Source organism: Notamacropus eugenii, chromosome 6 (genome assembly GCF_028372415.1).
Source record: "Notamacropus eugenii isolate mMacEug1 chromosome 6, mMacEug1.pri_v2, whole genome shotgun sequence".
NCBI classification, from domain to species: Eukaryota; Metazoa; Chordata; class Mammalia; order Diprotodontia; family Macropodidae; genus Notamacropus; species Notamacropus eugenii.
Genome location: NC_092877.1, coordinates 217,324,916 through 217,352,811, shown reverse-complemented (window position 1 = coordinate 217,352,811; position 27,896 = coordinate 217,324,916). Strand labels below are relative to the sequence as shown.

General features: G+C 37.9%; 1 protein-coding gene and 1 long non-coding RNA gene across 4 annotated transcripts in view; one reads left to right on the top strand and one right to left on the bottom strand.

Annotated features, from left to right (window-relative positions):
• The window catches only part of LOC140512683 (uncharacterized), a 29,639-nt gene extending 13,755 nt beyond the window's left edge, over positions 1 to 15,884 (top strand). For both annotated transcript variants that reach the window (XR_011969876.1, XR_011969877.1), the window contains exon 3: positions 15,409 to 15,884. This is a non-coding gene — a long non-coding RNA (uncharacterized lncRNA). The remainder of the gene's footprint in view (positions 1 to 15,408) is intronic.
• The window catches only part of ARGLU1 (arginine and glutamate rich 1), a 32,657-nt gene extending 5,781 nt beyond the window's left edge, over positions 1 to 26,876 (bottom strand). The window contains exons 1-3 of one of the 2 annotated variants that reach the window (XM_072621998.1): positions 26,246 to 26,876; positions 13,251 to 13,476; positions 10,890 to 10,973 (exon numbers count right to left, since the gene is read on the bottom strand). In XM_072621998.1, coding sequence (XP_072478099.1) covers positions 10,890 to 10,973; positions 13,251 to 13,476; positions 26,246 to 26,592 — 657 coding nt within the window. In that variant the 5' untranslated portion in view covers positions 26,593 to 26,876. Of the gene's footprint in view, positions 1 to 10,889; positions 10,974 to 11,399; positions 13,477 to 26,245 lie in introns of those variants that run through there. The other variant, XR_011969875.1, reaches the window with a different exon arrangement.
• Between the last annotated feature and the right edge of the window lie 1,020 nt (positions 26,877 to 27,896).

Genomic DNA, 27,896 nt, shown 5'->3' with positions numbered 1-27,896 from the left:
TGCCCACTGAATTCTTCAAGTTTCTTTAAGTTGCACCTACAATCAATCCCATGGTCTACAGGAAACTATTTCCAAATCCTCTTAATGCCAGTACCTTCTTTCTGTTAATTATTTCCCATTTATCCTGTATACACTTTCTTTGTAAGTATTTGTTTGTTGTGTTGTCTCCCCCCACTCTCCCCCCCTTTGATTGTAATCCCTTTAGGACAGAGAATATCTTTTGCCACTTTCTGTAAAAGGGATTGGCTTTGAGTTGAAGAAAATGGAAATATGAGAGAAAAGGAGATAAGTAAACTTCCCTTAAGTGTTTTCATAGGTGGTTGGGCAATCAGGTAATAAGGAGAACAAACAAGTGAAACACATTTGCTAGAAAGAGGTAGTAATGGCTGGTAGATGAATGACACTGATGAGTTCCCAGGGTGGAGCTGTTAGTCAAAGGTGAATGGGGGTGGGGGTGGAGAATAGGATGACATGCTTGCCAGCCTCTGCAGGAAGAGATTCAGATAAAAACTCTAGAAAAACTTGGGGAGAAAATCCTTACAGTTAAGCTTCATTTGCCTCCTCATTCCTTCTACCTAACCATAGCAATGTTCATCCCATCTTTAGGTTGCTCAGCTATTCTATTCATGGACCAACATCTCTTGATTTCAGTTACCTCCTGGGATCTGAGATGACATGATAGGGGCTATGATGTTAGCAATAGGCACCTCTTCAAAGATGCAAATTATTCACAAATTCTCTATTTTCTTTTTTCCTTTTAAACATAATATACTTATTTTTACCTAATGTAGAATAGTCACCTACTCACTTCATAAGATATATTCTATTTTTGATTTCTATCATTAAAACTAGCTATGACCCTGAGTTCCACTGAATTCTCACAATGAATCAGGTTATTTCCCTGATATATACAACAAAGATTGCTAAGACAATCAAATATTTAAATGGAAACATTTTTAAAAGTACAAAGCACTGCAGAAATGTAAGCTATGCATCCCTTTCCCCTTTTTACCAAATAAGAACCTCCAACCTTTTTGTTTTGCAAATTTTCAGGAAAAAGTGTTCCATAACCACCTATGCCCAAAGAACACTGATAATGAGCACCTATTTTATTAAGATGTATTCTGCTACAATAGTTAAAAAAAAAAAGAGAGAGAAAGAAAATCACAGGAACCTCAGTCCAGTTGGAATCCAATATGTCATCTAAAGTTAAATTCATGTTTCCCCCCTTTAAAGGCCATAAATGAGTACTGTTTACAGATAGATTAATTTAATATGTTTAAAGAATATCAGAAAACTCGTGAAGGTAGGAAAGAAATATTACTTTTATAACCACGTATTTTAAATTTAGCTTTTTAGGGCTTCAAACTGTTTATAGATATTATTTATAAGCATACTGTTAAAAAACCAAAAATCTCTTAGGAAAAACTAATAGAATGCTTATAATTTAAGAGAGATGAATAATAGATCTTTGAGCCACCACCTCAGGCTTTTTGCTCTTCTTTTTACTACTACACCACCACCTCTCTTACTGGGTTATTCAATCATTTCTTTTTCCTTGTGTATGATCTTTTACTACCTACTTTTGACCAAAAAATGTAGACCTTTCCTTACTGTCTAGTAAGGTACCCTGAAGGACTGGTCTCTAACTCACTTTTATTCCTTCTCTCTGAGAAATCAACAGGTCTTCTCTGAATGGTAGATAATGAATTTCTTGTGGCACACTATCACATCTCCAAACTACTACTGTACCCCCTATTTCTGCAATATAGATAATCTGGAAAAAGTAAAATCCTATTACCTGAATTTTTCTATCAACTTCTCATACAAGGATAGCTGTACTTAAAGATGACAAGAAAAGGAATGTTCTATGCACATTTAAAGTACTTAAAATGCTCTGAGATTCATACATCTAGACTTGGAACGAACCTCAGAGCCTAGACCTCCCAGACCTCCCTAGACCTCCTTTCTGAGGACCTCCCAGCAAGTTTTTTAAAAAACATTTTAATGTGGGGTATAGAGATTGATATTTACCATATTGGAATAAAAACATCCTATTATTATTATGGAGTTTTGATATCATAGATCCCTGAATCACAATTTGAGAGCTCCTGTACTATATCATGTTAGTCAAAGTAGGAGTAATCTGAATCTTCCTTTACTAGTTAAGAGTGCCCAACTACAACTAACCCTACCTTGTATTTACCTGCCAAATACATGAGCCAGGACAGATATGGAAGATGATGATTTTGACTAGGTTTTGGAGTTCTGGGCTAAGAATAAACCTTGAAGTATTCTGCTGGACATAATTTGAAAGGGCTAGTTTATTCCTGTCACCAATCATTGCTGATCAGTGAAAATCATTAATTGTGTTGGGTATCTGCCTCTCCAATAATTGTGAATATCAATAAAAGGCCATCAGCAAAATTTCAGCACTAAACTGACACACTAAATTCCACCAACTGATACTTTAAGTTGCTTTCTTGGAAAATGAGGAAATCACTTGGATGTTAACATCAGGCTGACTCCTTTTCTATTACTCTCATTTCCATTTATTTTTTTCCTCTTCCCCAATAATTCTATTTTTTCTCTTTGTCTTGCCCTACACCTCCACGTTGATCAGAGTTGGAAGGGACCTCACAGACCACCCCATGGTCTAAAGACCTCAAAGTGAGGGGAAGCCCACTATCTTCTGATAAAGTCTATTACACTTCTGGATAGTCCTGTTAGGAAGTTTCTCCTTCTATCAAGCTGAAATGTCTCTGTGCTGCTGCTACTCAGTGCTCCAAGTTCTCCCTGCTTGGTTCAAACAAAAGTTCCTCTTCCTCATGAAAGCCTTTCAAATGTTTGAAGAAATCTATCATGTCTTCCTGAAGTCTTATCTTGTCCAGAGTATAAATGCTAAGACCAGCATCCTACTACTACATCTCCAGCAATCAGGGATAATAAATCCCTCCTAAAGTATGACAAAAAGAACTGAACATAATTCAAATATTTCCTGTGTGCAGAACATCACTGTACTTTGTGTTTCATATGTATGAAATTATGATTTTATGTTGAAACAATCCTTGATGCCTACAGAACTTGGCAAAATTGGGTTTAGCTGATTTATAAGATTTAATACAAATTCTGGTGTTAAAAAACAAACCAAAAGCCCTAGCATTTTTTCTAAAAATATCGTATAATGCGAGCGGTTTACTCCATACTGAAATGAATTAATGTTTTACTAAAAAGTTAAATGGCACATCTAAACTATCTGTTTTCTCATATGTAAAATGGAAACAAGGCTTTTGTCCTCATAAGAGTTACTGTGAATATCAAATGAAATCAAACATATTAAAGAGTTCTGAAAATTCCTACTAAACTTCAAGGTTTTTAGTAAAAAGATTTAGGATTGCGTTTATGCAGAGTAAAAAGTTACACCATTTCAACTAACTATGGACACTAAAAATTAGGGGAAAAAACACACAAAAAACAAAACAAAACTGAAGGTGAGATAAGATAGGGAAAGAAATTGGTGACCTCTCCCACCTTTCATGCCACTGACTTTACACTAGTCTTCCTATCTTCATGACACACTACAATTCTGATATCAAACATTTTCTAGTTGTTGGACTTTGGGACAATTACTTAATCTCTCTAACCTTTATTTTCTTCATTTGTAAAATGGTTATACTATTTGTGCTAGCTATTTCATAGGGCTGCTTTTGAGAAAGTCACTTTATAAACACTATATAAATGAATACAGTAACATATATTACAGGAACAAAAATTTCATTTTCTGAATGTTCACAGAACTGGAAAAGGCATTTAAATTTCATGTTCAATCCCCTTATTTCAGAGTTGAAGAAACTAAGATTTAAGAGTAATTAGGAACTGGACTAAGGTCACAGAGATAAGCAAGGACTACAGAATACCCAAAGATTATCACAATTTTTATATTCCCCTTGCCAGCTTGGCCCCAGGGCTAAAATCGTCATTATTTTGCTTTGATAATGACAGATTCTCATTTTAGGAAAATCTAAATCTATGAAAGTAATAAAAGATAAATGAGTCAGAAGAGAAGTTTCTACATGTGCAGTTGTATCTATAGTAATATATAACCTTAAGTTTTAGCTACTTATCAGAATTTAAGATGAAGCACATAGGCATGCCATGGGTTTCCGAATAAAAAATGCAAACTGAACATGAAATCAAAGATCCTTGTGGTGGCTAACATCTACTTTTTCATTTTCTATTCAAAATCATTAAATGAACCTCCACTCTTCTTTGCTTAGCTGAATTCAACTACCTCATCTTTGAAAATTCTGTTAAAATTTGATCTTACAATCATACAACCTTCTTTAACAATTCTAGCCTAGTAATCTCATTTCTAAAAACACGTGTAGCATTACCAAAACTACTTAACCCTTTCATCACATATAGGCTTACAGAGTTAAATATTGTTGTTCAGACTTGTCTGACTCTTAGGGACACCCAGGGGCAAGGCATGCCAGGTCCTTCTATCCTCCACCATTTCTTTAACTCTGTCCAACTTCATGTTCGTTGTTGCCAATACACTATCTTTTCCATCTCATCCTCTACTGTCCCTTTTTTCCTTTAAATATACTGACTCCAATTAAACTGTAAACTCCTTGAAGAAAGGTTCATTGTATTCTATTTCCTTATACTACCTACAGTAGATAGGTGTGATGCTCTTTACATAGTAGCCATTCATATTGTATGCTAAGTCATCTGAAATAAATTAATAATGGATCTCAAGGTGGAAAGGTAATTCAATTTTAACACAGCTTTTAAAAAAACTATCACATGAAGGTAAGGTTTCTACAGCCTGTTTCTATTGCCTGTTAAGTAATCATACTTCCTTGCAATTTCTGACCCTCCCCTTTTCATCTCTAACATATGGCTAGTTACCTATTAGCATTGTTTTTTTAAACATTTCATCAGCTTCCTCTTATTCATTGCCAGATCTATTCTTTTATTATCTTTTCTCTGGACTACTGTACTTCTAGGGAAATCTTCAGAATTCTTAACAGAATTTTTTTCCTCTACTTGAGATCTTGAACACTCAACACTATTTAATAATTTTTTCCCCTTTTACTTGAGATCTTGACTATATACCCCAAGACTCTAGACATTATTGCTTTTACTGATTAGACCAAGCTCTACAAATGTAGTCCCTAATTTCTTAATCAACTCTTCTATTTAAAATTGAAAAAAAAAAATAGTCCCTCTTACAGTTCTCATTTTAGATCGAGGATCCTATATCATTTGTCCAATCTAAACTATGAACTTTATTTGACCAGGCAAATCTCAAGTGTTTCTTGATACTATCCACTCCATGTATCACCTTTACCTAAATGGAAAGGAAGTAATTTGTCTGAACAAGCAGTTCCATTTACACTTAACACCTCTATCAGTACTTCTAAAAAGAGGCTAAGCATAGTTTACTACTTACAATATAAAAACCTGTTTAATATAAACTTTATACACAGTAGGGGCTTAATAAATTTCTTGCTGAATAAATGAATTATAGAATCTAAAGGGACTTTAGAGAAAAAATGTGTATCAATCCATCCCATGCTTAGCGACTACATTGCCCCAATCAGTCTTCTGGTTTTTGCATCTAATTACAGGTGTTAATAGGATTAACCTACCTAAAATCCATCTACCAGCCCAACCTGATTCCCATTCCCAATCAATTTTCCCTAAATGGAAAGAAAGCTGTCCCTTGTACTTGATTAGATTTATGTGGCTTCTTGGGCACCTAAAGGCTAATAGTTCCACCCATGAGTCGAATTCCCTTACTGTTTCTAGTCAATTTCCTCTCTAGCCTTCAGCCTAATCATGTACAAAATGAAGGGGCTGGTCTAAATGAAATATGAGGTCCATTTCAACTCTATAGTGCTAACATACTAAATCCACCCTTATTTAGGTTAAACATCCCCAGTTCTTTGCCAACCAAGTTCTGATATGATACAATATTCAGGAAGTTAGTTCACAATCCTGGACACTTTCCTCTAGATATGCTCCCTCCTGTCAAAATCCTTCCTAAGAAGGGGAAGGACCTTCATCTTCTGAACACTGTATACATTTTCGGGGAGCTAGGCCATACGGTTTATTCATATTAACCTTGTACTACATTAAAAAAAAACCAAAACAACAATATCTTTTAAATATGTGTAGTTTTCTAAATGTTCTAAAGAAGGATCCTTTTCTACTTCAAAATACAACCAATCTAAATCTTCCCTCTCAAGGTTAATTTTTCTTATTCAAATCTCCACCCTTACTTAGGCAGTTGTAATTTTTTTCAAGCCAAAGTATGACTACATTTATCCATATTATATTTCATCTAAATTGGTTGAACTGACATTTCTATGATGAAATGTGTTCAATCTAGCCTTCAAAGTGGCAGAGTAGCACTAGATTTGGGTTTTGGAAGACCGGGATTCTGCTCCTGCCTCAGAAACTTAATAGGTATGTGACACTGACATTTCTCTTAGCCTCAATTTCCTCATTTGTAATATGGGGGATAAAACCGCACTGATCTCGAGTTGTTGTGTAAATAAAATGTGCTTTGAAAAACTTAAAATCCTTATAGAATTGTCAGCTATTACTGTTACTATCATCTATCCCTCTCCAACTTTCTCTCACCTATAACTCTGAATTAAAGTTACCAGTGAACTGAGGAACAATATTTAATTTAAACTTCCAGGGTGTTTCCCTAGAAATTCCTTTAATTATTAGCCTCAGACTTAAAACATTTAAAGATCCCCTGGTTTTGCAGTCAAAGGATCCTAAGCTAAATTCCACCTCAAATAGATGGATCTAGGATCCTATAACTGGTCTAGTTTCTTCTATCTGGTTTACAACAATAACAATGCTGTCAAATGCTAGATATATGAGACATTTTAATCCATATTTTTGCTCAGTTCAATTACAGAACCACTTTTAAGATGGTTATGTGTACTTGACCAAGTGAAGTCTTTGTGCCATGCTTAAAAAATTTAAAATTTAACAAGTCTCCAGAGTTATCTATTTTTACTCATTGTTTAATAAATGAATTCTCTATACAATAATCCTTGAGGAGTGGTCATAAATCCTATGCCTAAATGCTTCTACTGACAGGAACTTATCAAACTTAATATGGCAGCCTATTTTCTTTTCAGATTACTCTTACTGTTACTAAGTTCTTTATATGAAGCCAAAACTTGCCTCACTATAATTTCTATCAAATGATCTTCAGTTTATCAGACCAATTCCTATTTTGCACTGTAAGGTATTGAAAAGGCACACCTGTTTTCCTAGTAAGATTAGATGAAATTAACTGTCCAGATATATACACAGCAAAGTCCTTCTTTCACCTACTTATCACCTGTTCCTTTTATATAACTTAAATTAACATTCCATCCAAGTGCCTTCCAAAAATAGAATTACTCAAACCTAAGGTATAGTGGTATAAACCTGAGAGTAAAAAGGAAGAAAAAAAACATCAGGAAGATACAGAAGTGATATCAGAAGAAAATACAAGAAATAAGTCATAAAATGCAAGCTCTGAATCTTCTGATTTAGTCACAAGAACTGTCTGCAAAATGAGGATAATACTTGTACCAGCCACCTCACAGGGTTGTTGTGAGAAAAGACATCATTATTCAAAGGCTTCCTTTAAATTTCTATTCCTTACTTTTTGCTTGTCTCTGTATCCCCAGCACTTAACACAATTCCTCCTACATAGGAAGCACTTGCAACTAGGCAGAAAGAGCATTAAAATTAAGACAACTCATCTTTGTGAATTCAAATCTAGCAGCATATACTTTTAGCTGTGTGATCCTGAGCAAGTCACTTAACCCTGTTTGCCTCAGTTTCCTTATCTGTAAAATGGAAAAGGAAATAGCAAACCAGTCCAGTATCTTTACCAAGAAAATTCCAAAAGGGGTTAAAAAATTCAGACATGACTGAAAATGACTGAACAACAAGCTTGATTAACTTCTCACATGTACTTCAGCCCCATTTCTCCAGAAGACATTAGGATACCTCCACTAAAATGTCACGCCATCAAAATTAATTCTTATCCCCTCAAAACCATTAAATTCCCAGTGACCTGTACGGTGCCTAGTACATAGTGCAGTAGGCATTAACTTTGTCAACTACTGAGTAACTTCTACATGAACTGTCAACCAATCTCACCAGTGTGCGATTTAGGAATAGTGGTTACAAACACCCAATCACTCCACCCTTCTGCTACAAGGGTGAAGAACCTGTGGCCTTGAGGCCAAATGCGGCCCTCTAGGACCTCAAGTGAGGCCTTTCCACTGAGTCCAAGTTTTACAGAACAAATACTTTTACTAAGGAAATTTGTTCTGTGAAGTTTGGATTGAGTCAAAGGGCAGTACCTGAAGACCTAGAAAGTCACAAGTGGCCTTGAGGCTGAAGGTTCCCCACTCCTGTTCTAGGATATAATTTCTCAACTTCAAGCTTATCCTCTTCTAAATCCCAACCTCTCATTGCCTTATCATGCTAATACTGATACATTCATTCTTGGGCAGTCTCCCTATAGCTAGATTTCTCCTATCTAGTACACAGACCACTTATTATTTATGACATTAAACCCAAATTCAATCAATTCAATAGGTACTGGAGTGTTTCAAACTGCTCAGGTTGACATTTTAGACCCTCAATATCTCCATATTCCACCATATCTCCCCAACATATTTGGTATTTTCCAAGAATACCAAGGTATTCTCATCTGACTAGGTTCTTCTCACCTCATAAATAGACTTTTTCTTAATTTCAACTATAGGACTTAACTCACATCCTCCCTTCTAGAAGATCTTCTCAATCTCCCAATTCAATCTAATTCTTGGCCATCATTCATAAAGCCCAGGTTCAGACTGTTGCTATGAAGCTTTACCAAATTAGAATCCTGGAAGAGTAGCCCTTCCCTTACAGTGATTTCCTTAAAACATTAATGAATAATATATTATCACACACTTTCTCATGAGTTTTCCTTCTCCCTCATGTGCTATATATGCATACATGTATATATGTGTATATCTATCTATCTTGCCATCAGCCTATTTTTTTGTGATCCTAGCTGATGGGAAAGAGCAAGAATTGCATCTTATTTTTTTTTAAAAATAACACAGGAATTATGATATTCATAAAAGACCCTAAATAAAAGTTTATTGCATAAGCTCTTGAAGTAAACTACTCTCCCTCCTGATTCTAAGGGTTCTAAACAAAATAAAGGAACAGTACCTAGGGAACCAGATTTGGTGCACAGCTAAATTCTGAATACTGAGAACGAATCCCCTGAAGTACTGTAGTTACATTATTTGAATTTGCACTATATATTTCCATTGGGCTGGAATCAATTACAATATTTTACATAATTATAAACTCAGAAAAGTATCAATTCAAATATATGCAACCATATCAAGGGATTCATTATTCACAATAATTGGAACCTAGCTATAATAGCAAAGAGTGCTAGAATCAGAAGACCCAGATTTCAAGTCTCAGCACTGTCAATTACTAGCTCTATAACTTTGGGCAAGACAGTTTCTTCAGATATGAAATGAAAATACTGGATTACATAATCTCTAAAAGTCCCTTACATAACATTTTTTTGTAATTTAAGAAATTTTCCATATTTCTTCTACTTTAAACTCAAGAGGAAATTTGGGAACTGAAGTTGCACTTGTCCCACAGCCTTGCACACTCCAAATAAGCTGCTGGCCTAAGTTCTCTTCATGGCCAACACAATGTAAATGTGACCTTTGGGAGCTATTTTGCTTTCAAAATCCAACTCTGCCATTTAATGGCAGATTAAGTGTGTGCCCACAGGCAAGAATCCTAACTTCTCAGGGCCTTAATTTCCTCATGTATCATATGATAAGAGTTAGACTAGATAATTTCTAAACTCCCTTTTCTATCTAATGACAGGATTTTTTACTTGAGCCTGAGATAGCCCTCTCATCAGAGCAAGGCATTTTCTATAGAAAATACAGCCTCCCCATGACTAAAGTGAATGGATTATTTTTATAGTCCTAAAATAGTTCTCGTGAACACTTTGAAAATCAGCCTCTAAACTCTCAATATCCAAAGGATAAAAAAAACTTATTTCTCCTTAAAGATTACTGCATTAGCTTTTATTAAAGTTGTTCAGTTAGACTTAAATGATCAAATTATAAAACAAATAGAAAATTAAAAATCTTAGTGTCCTATAATTAATAAGTTAACTAGTTTTGTTTTGTCCCTTAGAAGTTGCTTTTAGTTCCTTAAGTCCAACGTGGCCTTAGGATTTAGGTTAAGAGAAAGCAATCCTCACTGGATCTAGTAAATTTTTTGTTTGGTCCCAAATTACAGATTACTTTGGGAGGGAGGGGAAGAGGGTTCAGATTCTTGGACCAGAGGCTGGCTGAAACCTTAATGACAGCCTGTCGCCCACCACCCCTCCAGCTTAACAAACTTCTAGCTTTAAAGAGGCATCTAGTGGATAGAACTCTAGGCCTGGAGACAGGAAGACCTGAGTCCAGACCTACCATCAGACACTTAAACCCTGGGCACTTAACCTCTGCTTGCCTCAGTTCCCTCATTTGTAAAATGGAGATAACAACACTTACCACCCAGGGTTGTTCTGAGGTTCAAATAAACTACTGATCATAAACTGCTCAGCATAGTGTCTAGGACACAGTAATTTCTATGTAAGTGTTAGCTACTACCATTATCATCATCTGAGTCTACTCCAAGCTTTGGTCAAATGTGTCAAATTATAGGGAGCAAACCCTCCCAACCAACAAAAATGTTCATGACAACTGATTTGGAACCCTAGAGTTTACATGTCATAAGCATTCTTTTCATTTATGGATTTTTTTAAAGGTACATACCAGTTTGGCTTGTGCATCTGCAATTTTTCGATTATTCTCTTCCAGTATTCGCTCTAGTTCCTCACGTTTTGCACGCTCTTCCTCCTAAACGGGAGGACATGGTAAGATGTTAGAAAAGTAAAGTATTTTTTATTTGTGCATCTTTACTAATCTTCCTCTGAATTTTTTTTGTGAACTGACTTACAGGGCAGCTTTATAGCCACCTTTTGTCTGACAAATGGTAAACTGTGCAGCCACTAAAATTGGTTCTAGTACTAAATTTAAATCATCCCTCCCAGTCCAAACAGCAACCAACTAAACCCTCCCTAATCATAGATTCCTGATAGTTATTACTAATACTTTAATATCACACAAATCAACAAGGACAACTACAAAACTGGATAGTATTTACCAAATTAAAAAAATAATATATAAAATATAAATAAAGTGAATATTTGTCTCACCAATTATGTATACCTACGTATTCTTTACCTATACTCCTTTAATCAGCATTAAAAGTTGAATATTTACTGTCTTGTCCAGTGTCCTGCAGAGTGTGCTCCTCGGCTGCCATACGCGCCAGCTTCCTCTTTAAAATGATTTGTACTGTTAGCTTGGCAATACCTGCATCAGCAGCTCAACCATTTATAAAGAAACAACATACAAGGAAGGCTGAGCTGAGGAATGCAGATGTTTATGGTAAGAAGGAACAAAAAATGTAATTCATCATTCCTAAGGCAAACAATTAATAAGAAAAATACATTTACTGTTAGTGAAAAATACAAATGGTAATCCATACTTCATGGAACTAAGGGCTTCTTCCATGGGGAAAATGGACTTAACATTCAGTATGTTGACAATTTCTTAAGGCAGCTTAAATTGTCATCTACAGTTTGAACTGGAATTCAGGAATCCAGGGGAGGCATGGTCAGGAAATAAAGTTCTGTAATTTATTTTTCTTGGAGAATTTAATGAAATTTTGTTATGCAAACTATATGAATACTGCATGATGGTTTGGGCAGTGTTCAATTTACAGCATACATGATTTTAGTATTTGGAAAGACTGTCAGAGGATTGTGTCCGTGTGAAAAAAAAATTGTTAATATGAAACAAAGCAAGCACATGAAGAGAAAAAAAATCTTACTATGATTAGTAACTCGCTACATGACAGCACTATTACTCCAAAAACATCTTATTAAAAGCACTGATATATACCACATTTAACAAAATTTATGCAATAAAACCTATGAAATTAACTGGAATCCACTGTAGCAGAGAATTGTGTATTTATCTTGGCAAAGTTAACATGAGAAAACGTAAAATAGCTTTTAAGTTAAAAGCAAATAGGACTTGGTATTCTGTTGTCTATAACCAGAAAACATCCAAGATTAAGAGTGACTATTAGTCACAGAAATTTAAGAACCACTACAGGGTTTCCTGTAGTCATTTTCATTTCTGCCAACATAAGTGGAGTAATCACTCAGTGCTGTAAGTTTTGCCTCAAAAGTCTCAATGACTTTTTAGAAGTTTTAGAAAGCTGGAGTAATTGGTGCAGACAAGTCACAGAGACTTCAGTAGCAAATTACTGTCTCACAGAAAGACATTTTCAACTTCTGCTCCAGCTGCTGATAAAACAAATCATGTGTTTAGCTTGACTCCAGACAAGGACAACCTGTTCCTTCATAACTCTCTAGAGAAAAAAGGAGTTGTTAGTAGATACTAAAAAAAAAATGGATAATGATCTGGACATTTTTTCCTAAAAAGATTCTTTGAAACACATTAGGACAGTGGAGGGCCTTAAGGATCAGAATGCCAAGAATTAATCCATTGTGTTGAGGCAGGATTTGAAGTTTTTTTTTTTTAAAGGGAAAAAGAAGAATGAGAAAACCTATTTGTCAAAAGCAGGTACTGTCGCTCAAAGCTGGGCCCTGCTCTTTTTAATCTGACTGAAGGCAAGAAGCCTCTCACAGTCTAGGTAAATAGAATGATAAAACAGAAAAGAAGAATACATAACCACAGGTGGAGTTTAACCTTTTCCCTTTACCAGTCTCCAACCCTCCTCTTCCCCCGCCCCGAAAAAAAAGAAAGGATTGGTTGTAGGTCCTGCAGCCATGGCAAAAGTTTCAAACACTTCACAAATATGTAGGCCAGTTCCATTAAAAATCAAGTATCCTTGAATAGGTTTTAGGAGAATAACTGTTTAAAGCATCAGTCAGTTCTTCTGAATAGGCTAAAAATTAACTTCCACAGCAATGCAAGTTATTATGAGAAAGGAATTAGATAGTCTGTATTCCATCTCTTTCTGAACTGAGCAGGAGGCACAACCCAACACTGAAAGTTTTGCCATGGACTGTCTCTACTTTCCAAACGACCGAGCGTTACCTCTCTAGCTTTTTGTGCTGCAAGCTCAGCTTGTCTCTGTCGCTCGAGTTCTTCGAGCAACTGCTTTTCCATGATGCGCTTAGCTTCTTCTACCCTTCGGAGAACTTCTCGCTCAATTTCATCCTTCCTTTTCTCCAATTCTTCCTCTACTCGTTTTGCCACAAGTTCTTCTACCCTTCTTGCTGTTTCTTCCTCAATGAGCTTCTCTTCTATTTCCTGCTGTCGACTAGCAAATGAAAGGGAAAAAAACACAATAAAACATGTTAATTTGAAAGACACAGTAGTATATGCTTTGTCCCCAAACTATCAATTGTAATTTACTTTTAGATTTAATAAAACAAGGGCAATTTATAACCTCACAGCACTACATGTTTATAAAGTATTTCCCTCACAACTGTCCCTTAGAGCATTTCCCTTGTAACAGATATGTTTTAGATACAACCATTATCTTGTCCATTACAGTTAAGGAAAATGAGGCTCAGAAAGGCCCCACAGGTGTCAGATACAGGATTCCCATCCAGGTGCCCTGATGCCAAATCCAGGAATCTGCTTTAGCACTGAGATCAAAGGAGTATTGTATAGGCTATAAAGCTGAAAGGGACACTCAAGATTATTTAGTCCAATTCCCTCATTTACAAAGAAACTGAGACACAGAGGTCACACATCAGCTGTGAGGTGGAATTCAAATCCAAAGAAATTTTACTTTTTTTTTTATTTTGAAGACCTCAGAAAAGAACTCTTCCACACAATGTACTGCTAGCAATATTGATTTTGTGTAGCTATGAAAAAAATCACACAGAAATTAAAAACGAACAAACTCAGAAAAACTAGAAAGGAAGATTTAGAAGCAAGACCCATCTGTGCATACTAGATAGTCATGCTAGTAGAAACAGTAAATTAATGTATTTGAGCTGAAGGACCTGTACTGGCATCTTAGCTCTACTACAACCCATTGGACTTTGAGAACAAGGCATTTGGCCTTTCTGGGTTTCAGTTTCGTTATCTGTAAAATAAGAGGGTTTGATGAGCTCTCTGAGGTCCATTCAATGATCCTATTTAAGTCATTTGTTATCAGCTCAAAAAAGAGGAGACAGCCTCTGACTTCCAAGTAAGTTTTCCCTATTCCTTATAAAACATACAGAGAAAAGCAGATGTGCTTGGTATGGCTGTTTTATGCTAAATGGTTTTTGCAAGAATTAAAAGGTTTTTGTCCCTTTGTGAAACCTCAAGGGATAATTCTGTGAGATATAAAAAGATCCACAGAGTGGGTCAGCAGAGAACAGGGTAAGGAGGGAAGCATGGACATTATTTCTTGCTCATAACATTTTTACCCTAAAATAAATCGTATATATTGGGGAAAAAAAACACAAAAAACAATGGAATGAAAATGAAAAGATCATTCGTTTTACAAATTTTCAGAAAAATTTGTCTTGTTAACATCTATTTGAACAAACTTTAGCCTATACCATGTAACAATATCATATTCTTAAGAAACTATGATACTTTTCTATTTTTCAAAGTACTTTTTAAATACATATATAGTGTATGTGTTAGAAGGATATTTAATTTTGCCTTAAAAATTCTTTACAACTACAAAGGAATTTGGAATGCCACAAGTTGTGAATTAGTATTCATTTTGTCATATACAAAAATACCAGTGTTCCTAAGTCACAAAGGCAATCCTCAACAGATCCAGTCTAACAATCTGGAGTTATTATGATCATTTGAAGAGTTCTGGATATTACCTCTATACTGCAGCTTGTGCTTAGTAAGTGCTCATTGACTTCATTCAAAACTACAAAATACTGAATGCCTTTTAAGAGCCACTGAGGATGGCCATCACCTATTTTATTCCTTTGACTTCTACCTCTCAAAGGTAAGTGTTAAATTGTGGAATTTTCTATATTCCTGTTTTTCCCTTCTCTTTTCTACTATCTATTTTTCTATGTTTTCTTCTTAGAAAGCACTCTATACTAGGAAATCAAATAATGTGCTTATTAATGCTTTACATCATCTATTCCATAAGGTCATTATGAGGAAAAAATCCTTTGTAAAGTACAATTGGATGAATTCTTGGAGGCAGTCACTAGGATAACAAATCTAGACCTGAAAGTGATCTGTGAAATGATCTATTCTAACTCTCCTATAACTTCAACAGGTTAAGAAGACTGAGACCAAGGGAGGATAAATTACTTGCCCATAGTTGAAAAGGAAGCATGAGAAGTACAACAACGTATTTAAGACATGCTAAGGAGCATGGGAGAGGGTAGGGAGGTCTACAACCAACAAGGCTTGAGAAGATTGCAAACTGGCAAAAAAAATAATGGAAGCTGGTAAAATTGTAATACTTATTTTCAAGGGTGCTTTGACTTCTAAACAGGACAGGATACTGACATCTGCTACAGCCAATAAGAACTGTCTGAAACAAGGAGTATTGGAAAGAACCTACTGGGTTCAGTTTGATGAATTTACACAATATAGTTACAACTAAAAATCAAGTCTCTGTGAATCACAGTATTATGTTTTATTGTTAATTCTTTGCCCTTAAATGCTCCTTCAACCTCTTGTTTGATCACCTTTTACTGTTTTATTTAACAGCTTTACCAGTATGTAAAAAAATGGGTGAAAATTAAAATTTCTATTTTAGAGGCTCCCAATTAGAAAAGGCTAAATGGGACAAGTTAGCAGAATTACTGGTTACAAGAAAGCATTATTCAAAATGATAAATTTGTTCACATTAACTCTGTCAAATAAGCTGTGCTATGCACATAAGTTTTACTGATGTTGGGAGATAATTAATTAGGAAGAAAATTCTTTGAAAAAAGACTTAGTCAATCAATATTTATTAAGTGCCTACTATGTGCCAGAAACAGTGCTAAGCAATAGGGATACAAGAAGAGACAAGAAAGTCCCTGCCCTCAAGTAGCTTACAATCTAATAAGGAAGGTAATGTGAAAAAAAATATATAACAGAGCAATAGGAAATAATCACAGAAGGAAAGGCAATATAGAATTAGGAGGGGTTGAGGAAGGCTTCTAGTAAATGATACAATTTTAATTGGGACTTGAAGCCAGGGAGGTCAGGTAGGCAGAGCAGAGAAGGAAGAGGTTCAAGGGATGGGGGACAGAAGGAAAAAATGGCAAGAGCTGAGAGGAGTACCTTATTTGTAGAATAGCAAGGAGGCCGGGGTCACTGGATCAAAAAGTATATGCTGGGAGAGTAAGGTGTAAGACGACTGAAAAGTTGAAGGGGGCTAGGTTATGAAGGACTTTGAATGCCAAACAAGAGTATTTTCTATTTATTTCTAGAAGCAATATGGAACCACCAGACTATTCTTGAGTAGGAGGGTATGAACAGACCGGTATTTCTGGAAAATCACATTAGTGGCTGAAAGGAGGATTGATTGCGAGTGGGGAGAACCTAGAGTTAGGCTGACTTGCCAGCAGGCTACCGCAATTATCAAGGCTTGAGGCGATATATACAGTGGTGGTACTACCGGAGAAGAAAAAAGTGTGTATTTGAGAAGTGTTGCCAAGGTGAGATTGGCAACTTGAGTTATAACTTGTATATGAGCGGTGAGAGATAGTGGGGAATCTGTAAGCCTAAAGGACTGGGAGGATGGCACTGCCCTTTACAGTAACAAGGAAGGTTGGAGTTGAGAGTGTGGGACAAGGATTTAGGAAGAAATTAGATGACGAGTTTAAGTTGTCTACTGGATACCCAGTTTGAGAGGTCAGAAAGGCAGCTGGACATGCAAGATTAGAGGTCAGGAGAATAGGGTGGGGCAGGAAAGGTAAATATGAGAATCAGCAGAGAAATCCATGGGAGCTGATGAGATTACCAATCAAAACAATACAGAGAAAGAAGAAAGCCCAGGACAGAACCCGGAGAAACAGCTAAGGTTAGAGGGTATGATCTGGAAGAGGATCCAGGAAAGAAACAGAAAAAGCAATCAGATAGGTAGGAGAAAAATGAGGAGTTGTGTCCTGAAAATGTAGAGGGAAGACAATCAAAGAGAGAGTGTCAATAGTGTCAAAGATTGCAAAGAGGTCAAGAAGAATGAGGATTGAGAAAAGGTCATTGGATTTGGCAACTAAGATCATTAATAACTTTGGAAAAAGAACAATTTCAGTGGAATGAGAAGATTGGAAATCAGACTATATGGGTTAAGAGGAGAGAAAATGGAGACAACCTACTGTAGACAGTTTTTTCTTCTCCTCCCCTGATTTTATTTAACCACATAATTTACCATAAGCTACATTATTAACACTGACATATATGCAAACTAAATGTAGTCACAGTTTTTGATATTTTTAAGTTACTCAATATTATCCTTACACAAGTAAGTACATATTATGGCAGCTTCCACTGAAAATTCTTCCTTTCTTTCTGTCACATCTGACTGATTTCAGAAAATAAAGAATCTCAATTGCCTTACTAGAATCTGGTCTTCTTGAATTAAAAAAATATATATACATATACTTATGTATGTTTTTTAGTCAAAGACTTTATTCAATGCAATTATATAACCAAGCTAGCCTTTCCTTCAAAAGTATAAAAAATATTCACAGGAGGCTGAATGCGGTGACCAGTTTCATGACTCGGAGGGAGGAAAACTTCAAAATGAAAAGGTCCTAATTTGTGCAGTTTAATCATTCTTCTTGAGCATGTTCCCTTATTCCATAGAGTCCAGCCCATTCACTGGATTTGTAAGATTAAGGGAAATCTCTTGCTCATCGTATGCCTGAAATACCTGATTTGTGTTCATTTTATTAAACAGCAAATATACTCCAATGATTTCAAGAAGTTCAAGTGCTAAAATTCCATTAACTATCTTTCTTGCCAGTGATTCATTTGAGAGACGCCCTGTGCCACTTTCAGCGCCACTGCCACACATATCCAGTAAAGACAGGCCTGTAGACAGTCTTTTCAAAGAATTTAGCTGCAAAGGAAAGAAGGGTTATAGGATGATAGGAACAAGGGAGGCTCAAGACAGCGTTTTTTGAGGAGACATGGACATGTTAGTAAGCAGTAAGAAATGCACCAGAGAGGAAGAGACTGAAAATAAGTCAGAGTGGTGATAACAGAGAAGGAAATCTGTTAGAAGAGATGTGATGGAATAGGATCATTTGAACAAGTTGAGGGATTTGCCTTGGCAAGGAGTAACGACATCTTATTATGTGAATCAGGGTTCATGAAGGAGGAGAAAGTGGCAGAAGGCATGAGTGATAGGAAATGAGGAAGAGAGGAAAAGAGAGAATTAATGGAGAATGGCTTCCGTTTTTTTCCCTGTAAAATAATGAGGCAAAGTTCTCAGTGTTGAGAGAGTGGGGAAACAGAAACCATGGGAGGTTTAAGGAAAGATAAGATGGTTTGGAAGAGTCACTATAGAGTGGGACAATGAGTTGATAAGGGAGACAAAGTAGAATTGTCTCTCAGCAGTGAGGATCCAGTGGAAGCTGTGCAACATAAATTTGTAGTGGACCAAGTCAGAATGATTGCATCATTTTCTCTATCCTCATTTGACAACAACAGAACAGAAGTAAAAGTGGGAGTGAGGGAAAGCTGAGGTTTGGCTGAACATAATCATTGACATGATAGCCAGGATAAGGATTCAATTCAAGAGAGGATGACAGTACAGAACTGAATTAGTTCACGAAGGGGTCAAGATGGGGAGAAGAGATGATGATCCAGGAACAGGGTTATATAAGGGAAGGCAGAGGCAGAGGTAAAAAAAAAACCCAATAGATTATGGATGGATAAGGGAGTCTCAGAATTCTTGAAACAGAGGTGGTATATTTGAAGTTAACAGTAAGATCAAAGGTATGACCACTTCTGTGTGTGGCTGAGGTGAAGTGGAAGAGTATGTCATGAGAAATGGGCTTGTTAAGGAACTGAGTGGATATCTGAGGGAAGAATCAGTATGCTGAAGTCCTTGAGTAATAGGGCAGAAGTTAGGGAGGGCAGAAAAATCATGAGCTACAACGTACAAAAATTTAATAAGTGATTATTACATGCAAAATACAGTGCTAAGTTCTAGAAATATAAGTACAAGCAAAAAGAAAATTCCCGATCTTACGGATTCTAATGGGGTAAGACAACACTTAAAAGGGAGCTGAAAAGGGGGATAAGCAAGAAATCCAGCAGGAAGGGGGTGAGCTTGGAGAGGAATGGAGGAAATAAGTATTTATTAAGCACCTATTATGTGCCAGGCAAGTGTTTTACAAATAGAAGTAGGAACTACTATGATCCCCATTTTATAGTCCAAGGAAACTGAGACAGAGAGTAAACAACTTTCCCAGGGGTAACACAACTACTGAGTTATCTGAGATTGCATCTGAATTCACACCTTCCTGATGCCAGACTCAGGACTATACCCACCGTGCTACCAACTGCCTGGCCTGGGCACATCACCAAAATAAGATTCCAGGAGGAAATCACCAGAGGGAAAAAGGGACTATAGGAGCCAGGGTGAAAAGGCTTCAGGACAGAGGGGTTTTCCAATATGAGAAGACAGCTGAGGGCTAGTTGTTGTCTGGCTTGGTCAATTCCTCAAAACGGAGGTTCAGCTTTTTATTCTAGCACAGAGTAGGCACTTAATAAATGTTTACTAACTCTCACTGTCCCTTTCTATATTTTATTTGAATTATCTGCATATAACACACAAAGAAACTCAACAACTATATAGATTTAACTGCAACATTAAACTAAATGAAATGCCCTTGAAAATACAGCATTTTTTCAGGAAATAGCATAGTGTAGTAGAAAAAGCACTAGATTTAGAATCAAGAGGAATTATTAACCTCAAAGCTTCATTTTTCTAATCTGTAAAATTAGATGGTTAGACTAGATAACTTCTAAAGTTCTTTCCAGCTGTAAATACACTGTCACATTATCCTACCTACATGAATTTTCTGTAACGCTACCACTGCACAGAGGAGGTATGAAAGACTTCACTTGGAGTCAGAAAGTTTAAGTTCTGCCTCAGACACAAACTAGCTGTGTGATCCTAGGTTAGTCACTTACTTCACTGCTCAGTGTGCCAAGCAAATCTAACTATAAATCACTGAACTGTATAGGTAGAGGGGCAGTTGACTTCACTAATGAAATTTTACACTTAAAGCAAGTCAGTTTTCAAAAATGTGGTTTTATAATAACTAAGAAACATCAATGATTTATTTGAATCAATGTGGCAAGAATGATATCCCAACCCTTCCTCACAGGCAAATTAGGCTAGCTTTTCCTGAAAAAAGTATTTGAGATATTACTTAAGATTTGGCTGGCTCAGGTGAATAAGGACTCAGATCTTACTCAGCTCCTGAATGCAAAGCAGTCACAAAGGACTTCCTGGAGCCCTCAAATATTTAGCCAGTAGATCATGAGGGGGGGTTTTCTCTAAGCTAAATTAATCCAAGGTGTTCCCAATGCCTGTACTTGTTAAATATCCTGCACTAAGTAAATCTCCTTGTTAACTGCTGAATGATCAATAAGCATCATATTTTGTTCCAATATGGAACCTAAATTACCAGGAGAGGCCCAAGTCAGGTGCAGTACATCAATATAAGAAAAAAAATTATGTAATTTAAAAAAAAAAAAAAAAAAAGGATACTACCAAATCTCAAAAGGAGTCTTAATCACTTGGCAGACAAGTGAGGGACTAACATGCAGAAGGAAAAGACAAATTTTCAGGCATTCAACATGCTGATTTGTTTTGCTTGAATATATATGTGTGTAAAAATAACATGTACATACAAACATGTACATACAAACATGTACGTAACACCTATCTATGTATGTCAGAAGGCAAAATTCCTATTTGGGGGAAGGTGAAATTGGTATATCATGATAGTTAAAAAAAAATTAAAAACCGAAGAGAACAAAAGTTCAGAAAGGGGACAGAGTAAGAGCAGTTTTGTTACTAGTGTGTTAAATTAATTTAAAATACATGTTAAACTGTTTAAGAAGTTGACTTTTACATATAAATATTCTATTTATACACTGGAATGCTGATGTTGGTTGAATTCCTAATAAAAATTATTGTGATTTTATTAAAAATTATTTATGATAATGGATAATTGTTTCAGAGGGAAAATTCAAAACACACTTTATGAATATAAAATAGCAAGAGAGCCAGCAAGTCAAAATAATACAAAACCATATTTAACTTCTACCTGTGTAATTTTTTTTACTTGTTAAGTTTGAGGGTTGAATGAGATGACTAATGTTCTGATTTTTAAAGATTAAATCCTTAATTCAGTGAATTACTATTGTCTAAAACATTTGTACTTATAGATGTGAAATGAAGCATAACTTCAGTGATCCATAAACCAGTCCCTAGCCCAGGAACTTACTATACTACTGTGTATCACAGGCATAGAAATAAGTAAATACATATTAACCAGTAGGACAGGTCAGTAGGACAAAGGTAAAAATAATCTCAAAAACTAACCCTTTCTTCAGGCTAAGAAAATACAACTACCCATCAGCACTCTAGTTTTGTTACCTTCAGGTAGCCTTTGACTTTGAGACAATCTTTTGAGGAAGTTAGAAATAGATGTTAGTACTTAGAAAAAAAAACAAAACTGTTCATCCACATATTAACTAACCCATGGTCCCTAAATAAATGGAAAATATGCTACTAGCATTTAATAAATGTTTGAATAACTAAACTCCTTTGAAAACTGATCAAATTTTTAATCACCAAAAGTTTTAGGTCATGAGTGTGTGAATTAAAGAAGGCAAGATAAGTCAACTTTCGTGTTCTGATTAACCTTTGGAGCACATAATTCACAAAGATCTTATCAAATTAAAAAAAAATACCAAGCACAACCAAAATATTGTATAGTATTGTAAAAGGGCTCAGAGGCCAGCCTGCTCAGAAGTGAGTTCTGCAGACAAAGCTCCAATTATACAACGTCCTGATTTGATCCTTCAATTAACTCTATCTAGGTTTCTAATGACTTATCTGAGCCTGAAAACTCAAGGCCATGCTACATAACACATTTGCATTTGTTCATAAAGGTATCTTTAGAATGGCCACCTTTACCTCTTTCCATGGAGAGAATCCATCCATTAGATAACGTAAGCTCTTTTAAGGGCAGGAACTGCTTCCTCTTCCTTTTGTATCTTACATTCCCAGGAACATAAAGTGATTAACACAGGCCAATATGGAGGTGTTTTAATTTAACTGGATCATATTGTGCTGTTCCACAGTTTTGGATTACTTGCTAAAAATAGGCAGCAATGTTACCCAAGGGCTAGAAATGTCCTGCTCAGGGATCACTCACCTATGCTAAGGGAAGAGACACAAAGTTCTTCCTTATATCCTATCTTCCTAATATCCTTTCTAATGTTATAAAGGATATACGAATCAATATGAGCACTGAATTCTCAATATTTTTCTGTGCCCTTGCAGGTCATGTATAAATTTTAGGATTATAAAAAAATCTGCATTTCTGCCCTTTCCCTCTCCTTGAAGAAAACTAGAATCAAGTGTACAGTACCCTATGGCACAAAAGTAGTATCACTACTCTTTGCTCCACATACATAGTACCCAAACAATGCTGAACAGTACCAGTTGGTTTGTTTTTAACAAGGCACAATGGTACCTTCAGGTATTACTTAAGTAGAATGGATGAGGCTGTTTGCACCACTTTCCCAGACAATTCGACTGCATAATTACTATTTTACCTTGGTCGTGGGCATGTGTCTGCTTCCCTCTTAATGTTGTTCTTTTCCATTTATTTTGTCTATTCTATCTCATCATATTTTACTTTTATTGACTTTTACAGGAAAAAGTTGTCTTTTACTTATTAGTTCTTTGTCCCTACATAGCAAACACAGCAATTAAAGCAAATCAGGTTGATTTTAGGGCCTTTATCACTTCTCCAACTATATTTACCTATTGCTAGGTACTTAAGGGCTAACTAGTTTTTCCTTTCTTAGTAAAATCCCTACTTTACTAGATACAACTCAATCTCTATCTCTGGAATGTTACCATATTCTCCCTATCACAATACCTGGACTACAGCCAGGAAAGACCCTCTCTCAACTATGCATGATTATGTTAACAGGCAAGGAAAGAACACTAAAGATAACCTCATGATTTAGAAAATGAAGGACTTATAATATTCTTAAGGAGTCCAAACGTAGTCTACATTGGTAGTTAAGTCTTAAAGTCTAGACTTAAAGGATCTACATTACTGGAAAGGAAATGGACTAAAGGTAGCAAGGGTGGAAGTGAGAAGAAATGTGGACATCACTGGAAAGAAAAAATAAGAGGAAGGAGAAAAAATAGATAAGTAAGATAAAAAGTAGATCTATGGTAGGCAATAGCAATTTTATCTGTACAAAATCAAGTAATCAATAGGTGTTTTATTAAGTGCCTACTATGAGTCAAGCACTTTTAGGGGATAGGGATACAGAATCAAAAAAGTGAAGCAATCCGCGCCTATTTTTGGAACTTACAATCTACAGAAGAAACACAAATGCACCCCAAATGAAATATAATACACATACACACGACAAAGTAATTTACACTGGATTGGGAAGGAAACACTAGTAATGAGTTCTGGGGCTCAATGGTATAAGTACTCAAGCAGAATTTTATGTAGGTCAAAAATGAGAAAATATTTGTAGAGCACTGTGCAAACATTAAAACATATTAATGCTAGCTGTTACTACTATTGTTTACTGCAAATTACCAAGGGTAAGCTAACTTCTCAAGAAAACATAAAAATGTACACACACATGCATATTCCAAAACTTCATTCAGCAACTTGCTAAGTTCAAAAAAATTCCAGTGATTTCCCAAATGTGTTCTCAAGGTCTCTGTCCAAAGAGACGCTCAGTAGCATTAAGAAAAAAGTCAAACAAGGATAGGAATGAGTAAAATGGACAGTACTCTAACCTCCAGCTTGAGAAACAAAAAGAAAACTAAACTGTATTCTCAGGGCATCAGAGACCTTACTCAAAACAAAAAAGCTACATTCTAAAACCAAATATGTCTTTCATGATCTTCGAGTAAAGGTTCCTGAATTAAACTAATTTTATGTGGACAAGTTTAAAAAGCAGCATGATATAGCAGAAACTCTCCTAGATACTGAGTCAGGTATCTGGATTCCAATGGGGGCTCTGCCACTTCTTGTAAAACTTAAGGTTAAGTCACAATCTCTTTTGGGTTTCAGTTTCCTCTTTTATAAAAATGAAAGGTCTTTATCTTAATATTATCTTAACATATGCTAGCCCTATGATTGTGGGTATTTTCACCCTTATGAACTTCTGTTTCCTCGTAAGTAGGAAAAACAATATTTGCACTATTAACATAGCACTGCTCTAAGAAAATGTTTTTTAAACCATTAAGAGTTACATTAATTTGAGCTACTATCTCACACATTCAATGGGGTGGAGGTTGTACAGACTGTTCCATGTAGTCAGTCAAACTCAAATGCCACCTCCTCCAGAAAGCCTTCCCAGTAACAGCAGCATGACTTAACAGTTGTTTATTCACAAACCATTTCCTTCACACAATCCTGTGAAGTGGTAAAGGGGTCAGAACCTGAGTATGATCTCCCTCCATTTTAAAGAAAAAGAGGAATGAAGTTCAGAGAAGTGACTAGCTTCCAGGTCACATGGCTAGAACCCAAATTCAGACTCCAAAGCTCTTTCCATGATATCTGCTCTCCTCTCTTATCCCACTCCAAAAGACTATAATAACCTTGTCTCCCTGCAGTTCACAAAGCACCATTTGTACCTTTATGTACTTAAATCTTATTTTTATATGTGCTTATGTATTATTTTATTATACTGATGCATCATTTTAATGTTTGAGCTATGTCCCACATTACACTCATTTAAACACCATTTTTACAGATAGTGGAACTGAGGCTCAAAGACACGACCAGATTCAAGGTCATTATATGGCTAACACGCTAAAAGTCAGAATTCAGATCTTCAGACCCTAAGCTCCTGACATGTTGCCTCTTAGTCCACAATAATCTGCCCCTCCCTCTACCTCACGTAGCACTTTTCATATATAGTTATGTTACTATGTTGTGTTTGTTACACACTTTTATTAAGCTTCATGAAAGCTCAGTTATGATTGGAGAGGGTGTTCTGCACCCAGCCGAATCTTTAGAGAGGGATAATTCCTACACTACAAATTACTTCACAGGGTTTTTGGAAGGCACTCACTCCATCAACTAAGTATTGACACAAACAATTTAACCACTATCAAACTACTACATTCAAAAGGAAGTTTAACTTTCTCTTTCCCTCCATAAAATTACAAGAGTATATTAATTACATTAACTTGTTTTCTAAACAAAGAATAAGAGGGGAAGGTAGGACAGTTGCATAATAGCTTTGAATCTTTTTTCCCCTTAAAGGAACACACAAAACTCTTAAAATATGTACATCAAAACCTCTTTTGAGTTTTGATAGCGTAGAGGACCTGCTTATCTGCACAATGGGAAAAGTTCCCTACCTTAGAGGATTTCCTAAGTAGTGCACAACAAGAAAACTTAGAACAGATCTTAGAGAAAGTGTAGACATTAAAGAGGATGTCTTCATCTGCACCACAGGGACAGGTGGACCAGATGACCTCTAACATCTCTTACCATTTATAAATAGAGCATCCTCAAGCTCCCAGAGTAGTGAATAACCTAATACTTAAATCTAATATTTAAAATATTTACGATTTTATTATAAAATGACTATATATTATAAAAATCGTGCAGCACCGAAATGTCCTACTACTGTTTCAATAACACGAGCACTGCTCCCCAAACTAATGGTCAGGATGGGGAGGGGGGAACTTAACCCCAAAAAACAGAAGAGCCCGCGCGGATCGCCCCGCCCCCAGGGGCTCCCCTCCCCTCCCCCTCCCCCGCCCGCCCTGGAGCCCTCGGAGCCCTCGCTTCGGGCAGGCCCGGGCCGCGGGCCGCGCGCTGCCCCTCCCCCTTCCCCTCCCCTCCCCCTCCCGGCCGCGGGCTCACATCTTTCGCTGCCGCTCGAACTCTGCCTTCTTCTCCTCCTCCTCGCGTTTCTGCTTCTCGTCCAGGCTGCTTCGCTTGCTCACCGTGCGCCCGAAGATGTCGATGCGGTCCGGGGGGGACGAGGCGCGCTCGCGCTCCCGCTCGCGGCGGGACACGGCTGCGTTGGTGGAGCGCGAGCGGGAGCGCGACTCCCGGCGCCGGTTCCTCTTGCTCTCCCGGGACTTGGAGCGCTTCCGAACCCGCTCCTTGTCCCGGGACCGCGACCTCGACCGGCTCCGCTTTTTGTTGTGTTTACTGCTCTTGGTGTGCTTGGAGCGGGACGAGCTCCGACTCCGGGACCGGCCCATCTCCGCGGGCCGACGACCGCCTCGCGCTCCCTGACTTCTCTCTCCCCGCTGTCTCCGGACGCTGGCTGAGAGATCGGCCGAGATCGGAAGTCCGGGAGCGGGCCCGGTAGGCCTTAGACCGAGCTTCCGTGTTCACCACGGCCACGAAGGGCTTTCCCCCCCCCCTCGGACGCGAAGGCCGCAGCTACAGGACTTCCCTAAAATGGCAGCGACGGCACCGGCTGCCCTTCCCACAATGCAATGCGTGGAACCGGCCGTCCGCTTAGTCCCGCCCCCTTCCGATTATTGCGGAAGTAGCTGCGAGGGTAACGAATGCCTTCGGCTGTTTCCGGGCGCTCGAGCGGAAGTAGCCACGGGGTAACGAACCCCTTTGGATGTTTGCGTGCGCTCGAGCCCCTCGGGGTTTTAGTATGATCTCTGGAATTCTAAAATAAGAAGAATTCATTCCTTTAGTTTTGGGAGGGACAGAAGAGAGCATGTGCAGCCTTCCAGTTCATATTTGGTAAAGGGTTAGTGAACAGCCAAGTGACACGGCTTGACGAGCACGTCCCACGGCGCCGGGTTCGGCTCGGCCTCCCCCGGGGGCCCCAGACCGGACGAGAACTGGGGTCTTAGAGGCCGTTCAGCACCCCTCCCCCACTCCGACGTCTCAGACCCCCCCCCCCCATCCCGCTCCCCGGGGAGGCTGGCACGGGTCTGAGCGCGGGGGAAGGAATTAGGAGAGAAAGGGGTTAAAAAGAGACCAGAGGAGGCCTCAGAAAAAGCCATGAGGAGAGATGGAGGCCTGTTGAATGAGGATGTAAAGTGAAGGGGCTTCAGCAGTCATGTATGGTGTAGGGCAGAAAGAGCGGCGCTTAAATGGGGGGGCAGAGCCCTCGGGCCCGGGAGCGCCTCACGTGGGAGTGGGCTGGGCGCCAGGGGCGCCGGGGCCGGCCTCGGGCCCTGGCTGGCCGGCACCCAGCGCACCGTCCTGCGGGACAGAGGAGCCGGAGCCTTCCCCAAGATAGCGAACTTGAGATGCCAGTCGGGGTTCCTAGGGTTAACCCTCAGGTCGCGGAGCGCCCCGAGACAAGGCCTTGTGTCCGGGAGTCTTCAGACCTGGGGAGAGGGCAGGGAGGGAAGCAGACTTGGGCTGGCCAGGCCGTGACCCGGAGCTTCGGGATCTCTCCTTCCCATTCCTGGGCCATGTGCTTCAGGAGTCCAGTGTAGCGTTGTCAGAGAAATGGCTCCACAGGAAAGCAAGCAAGCCAGCCACCTGCGCCGTGCCCGGGAGGGGCTTCCTGGGCACCCCACGCACGGAGGAG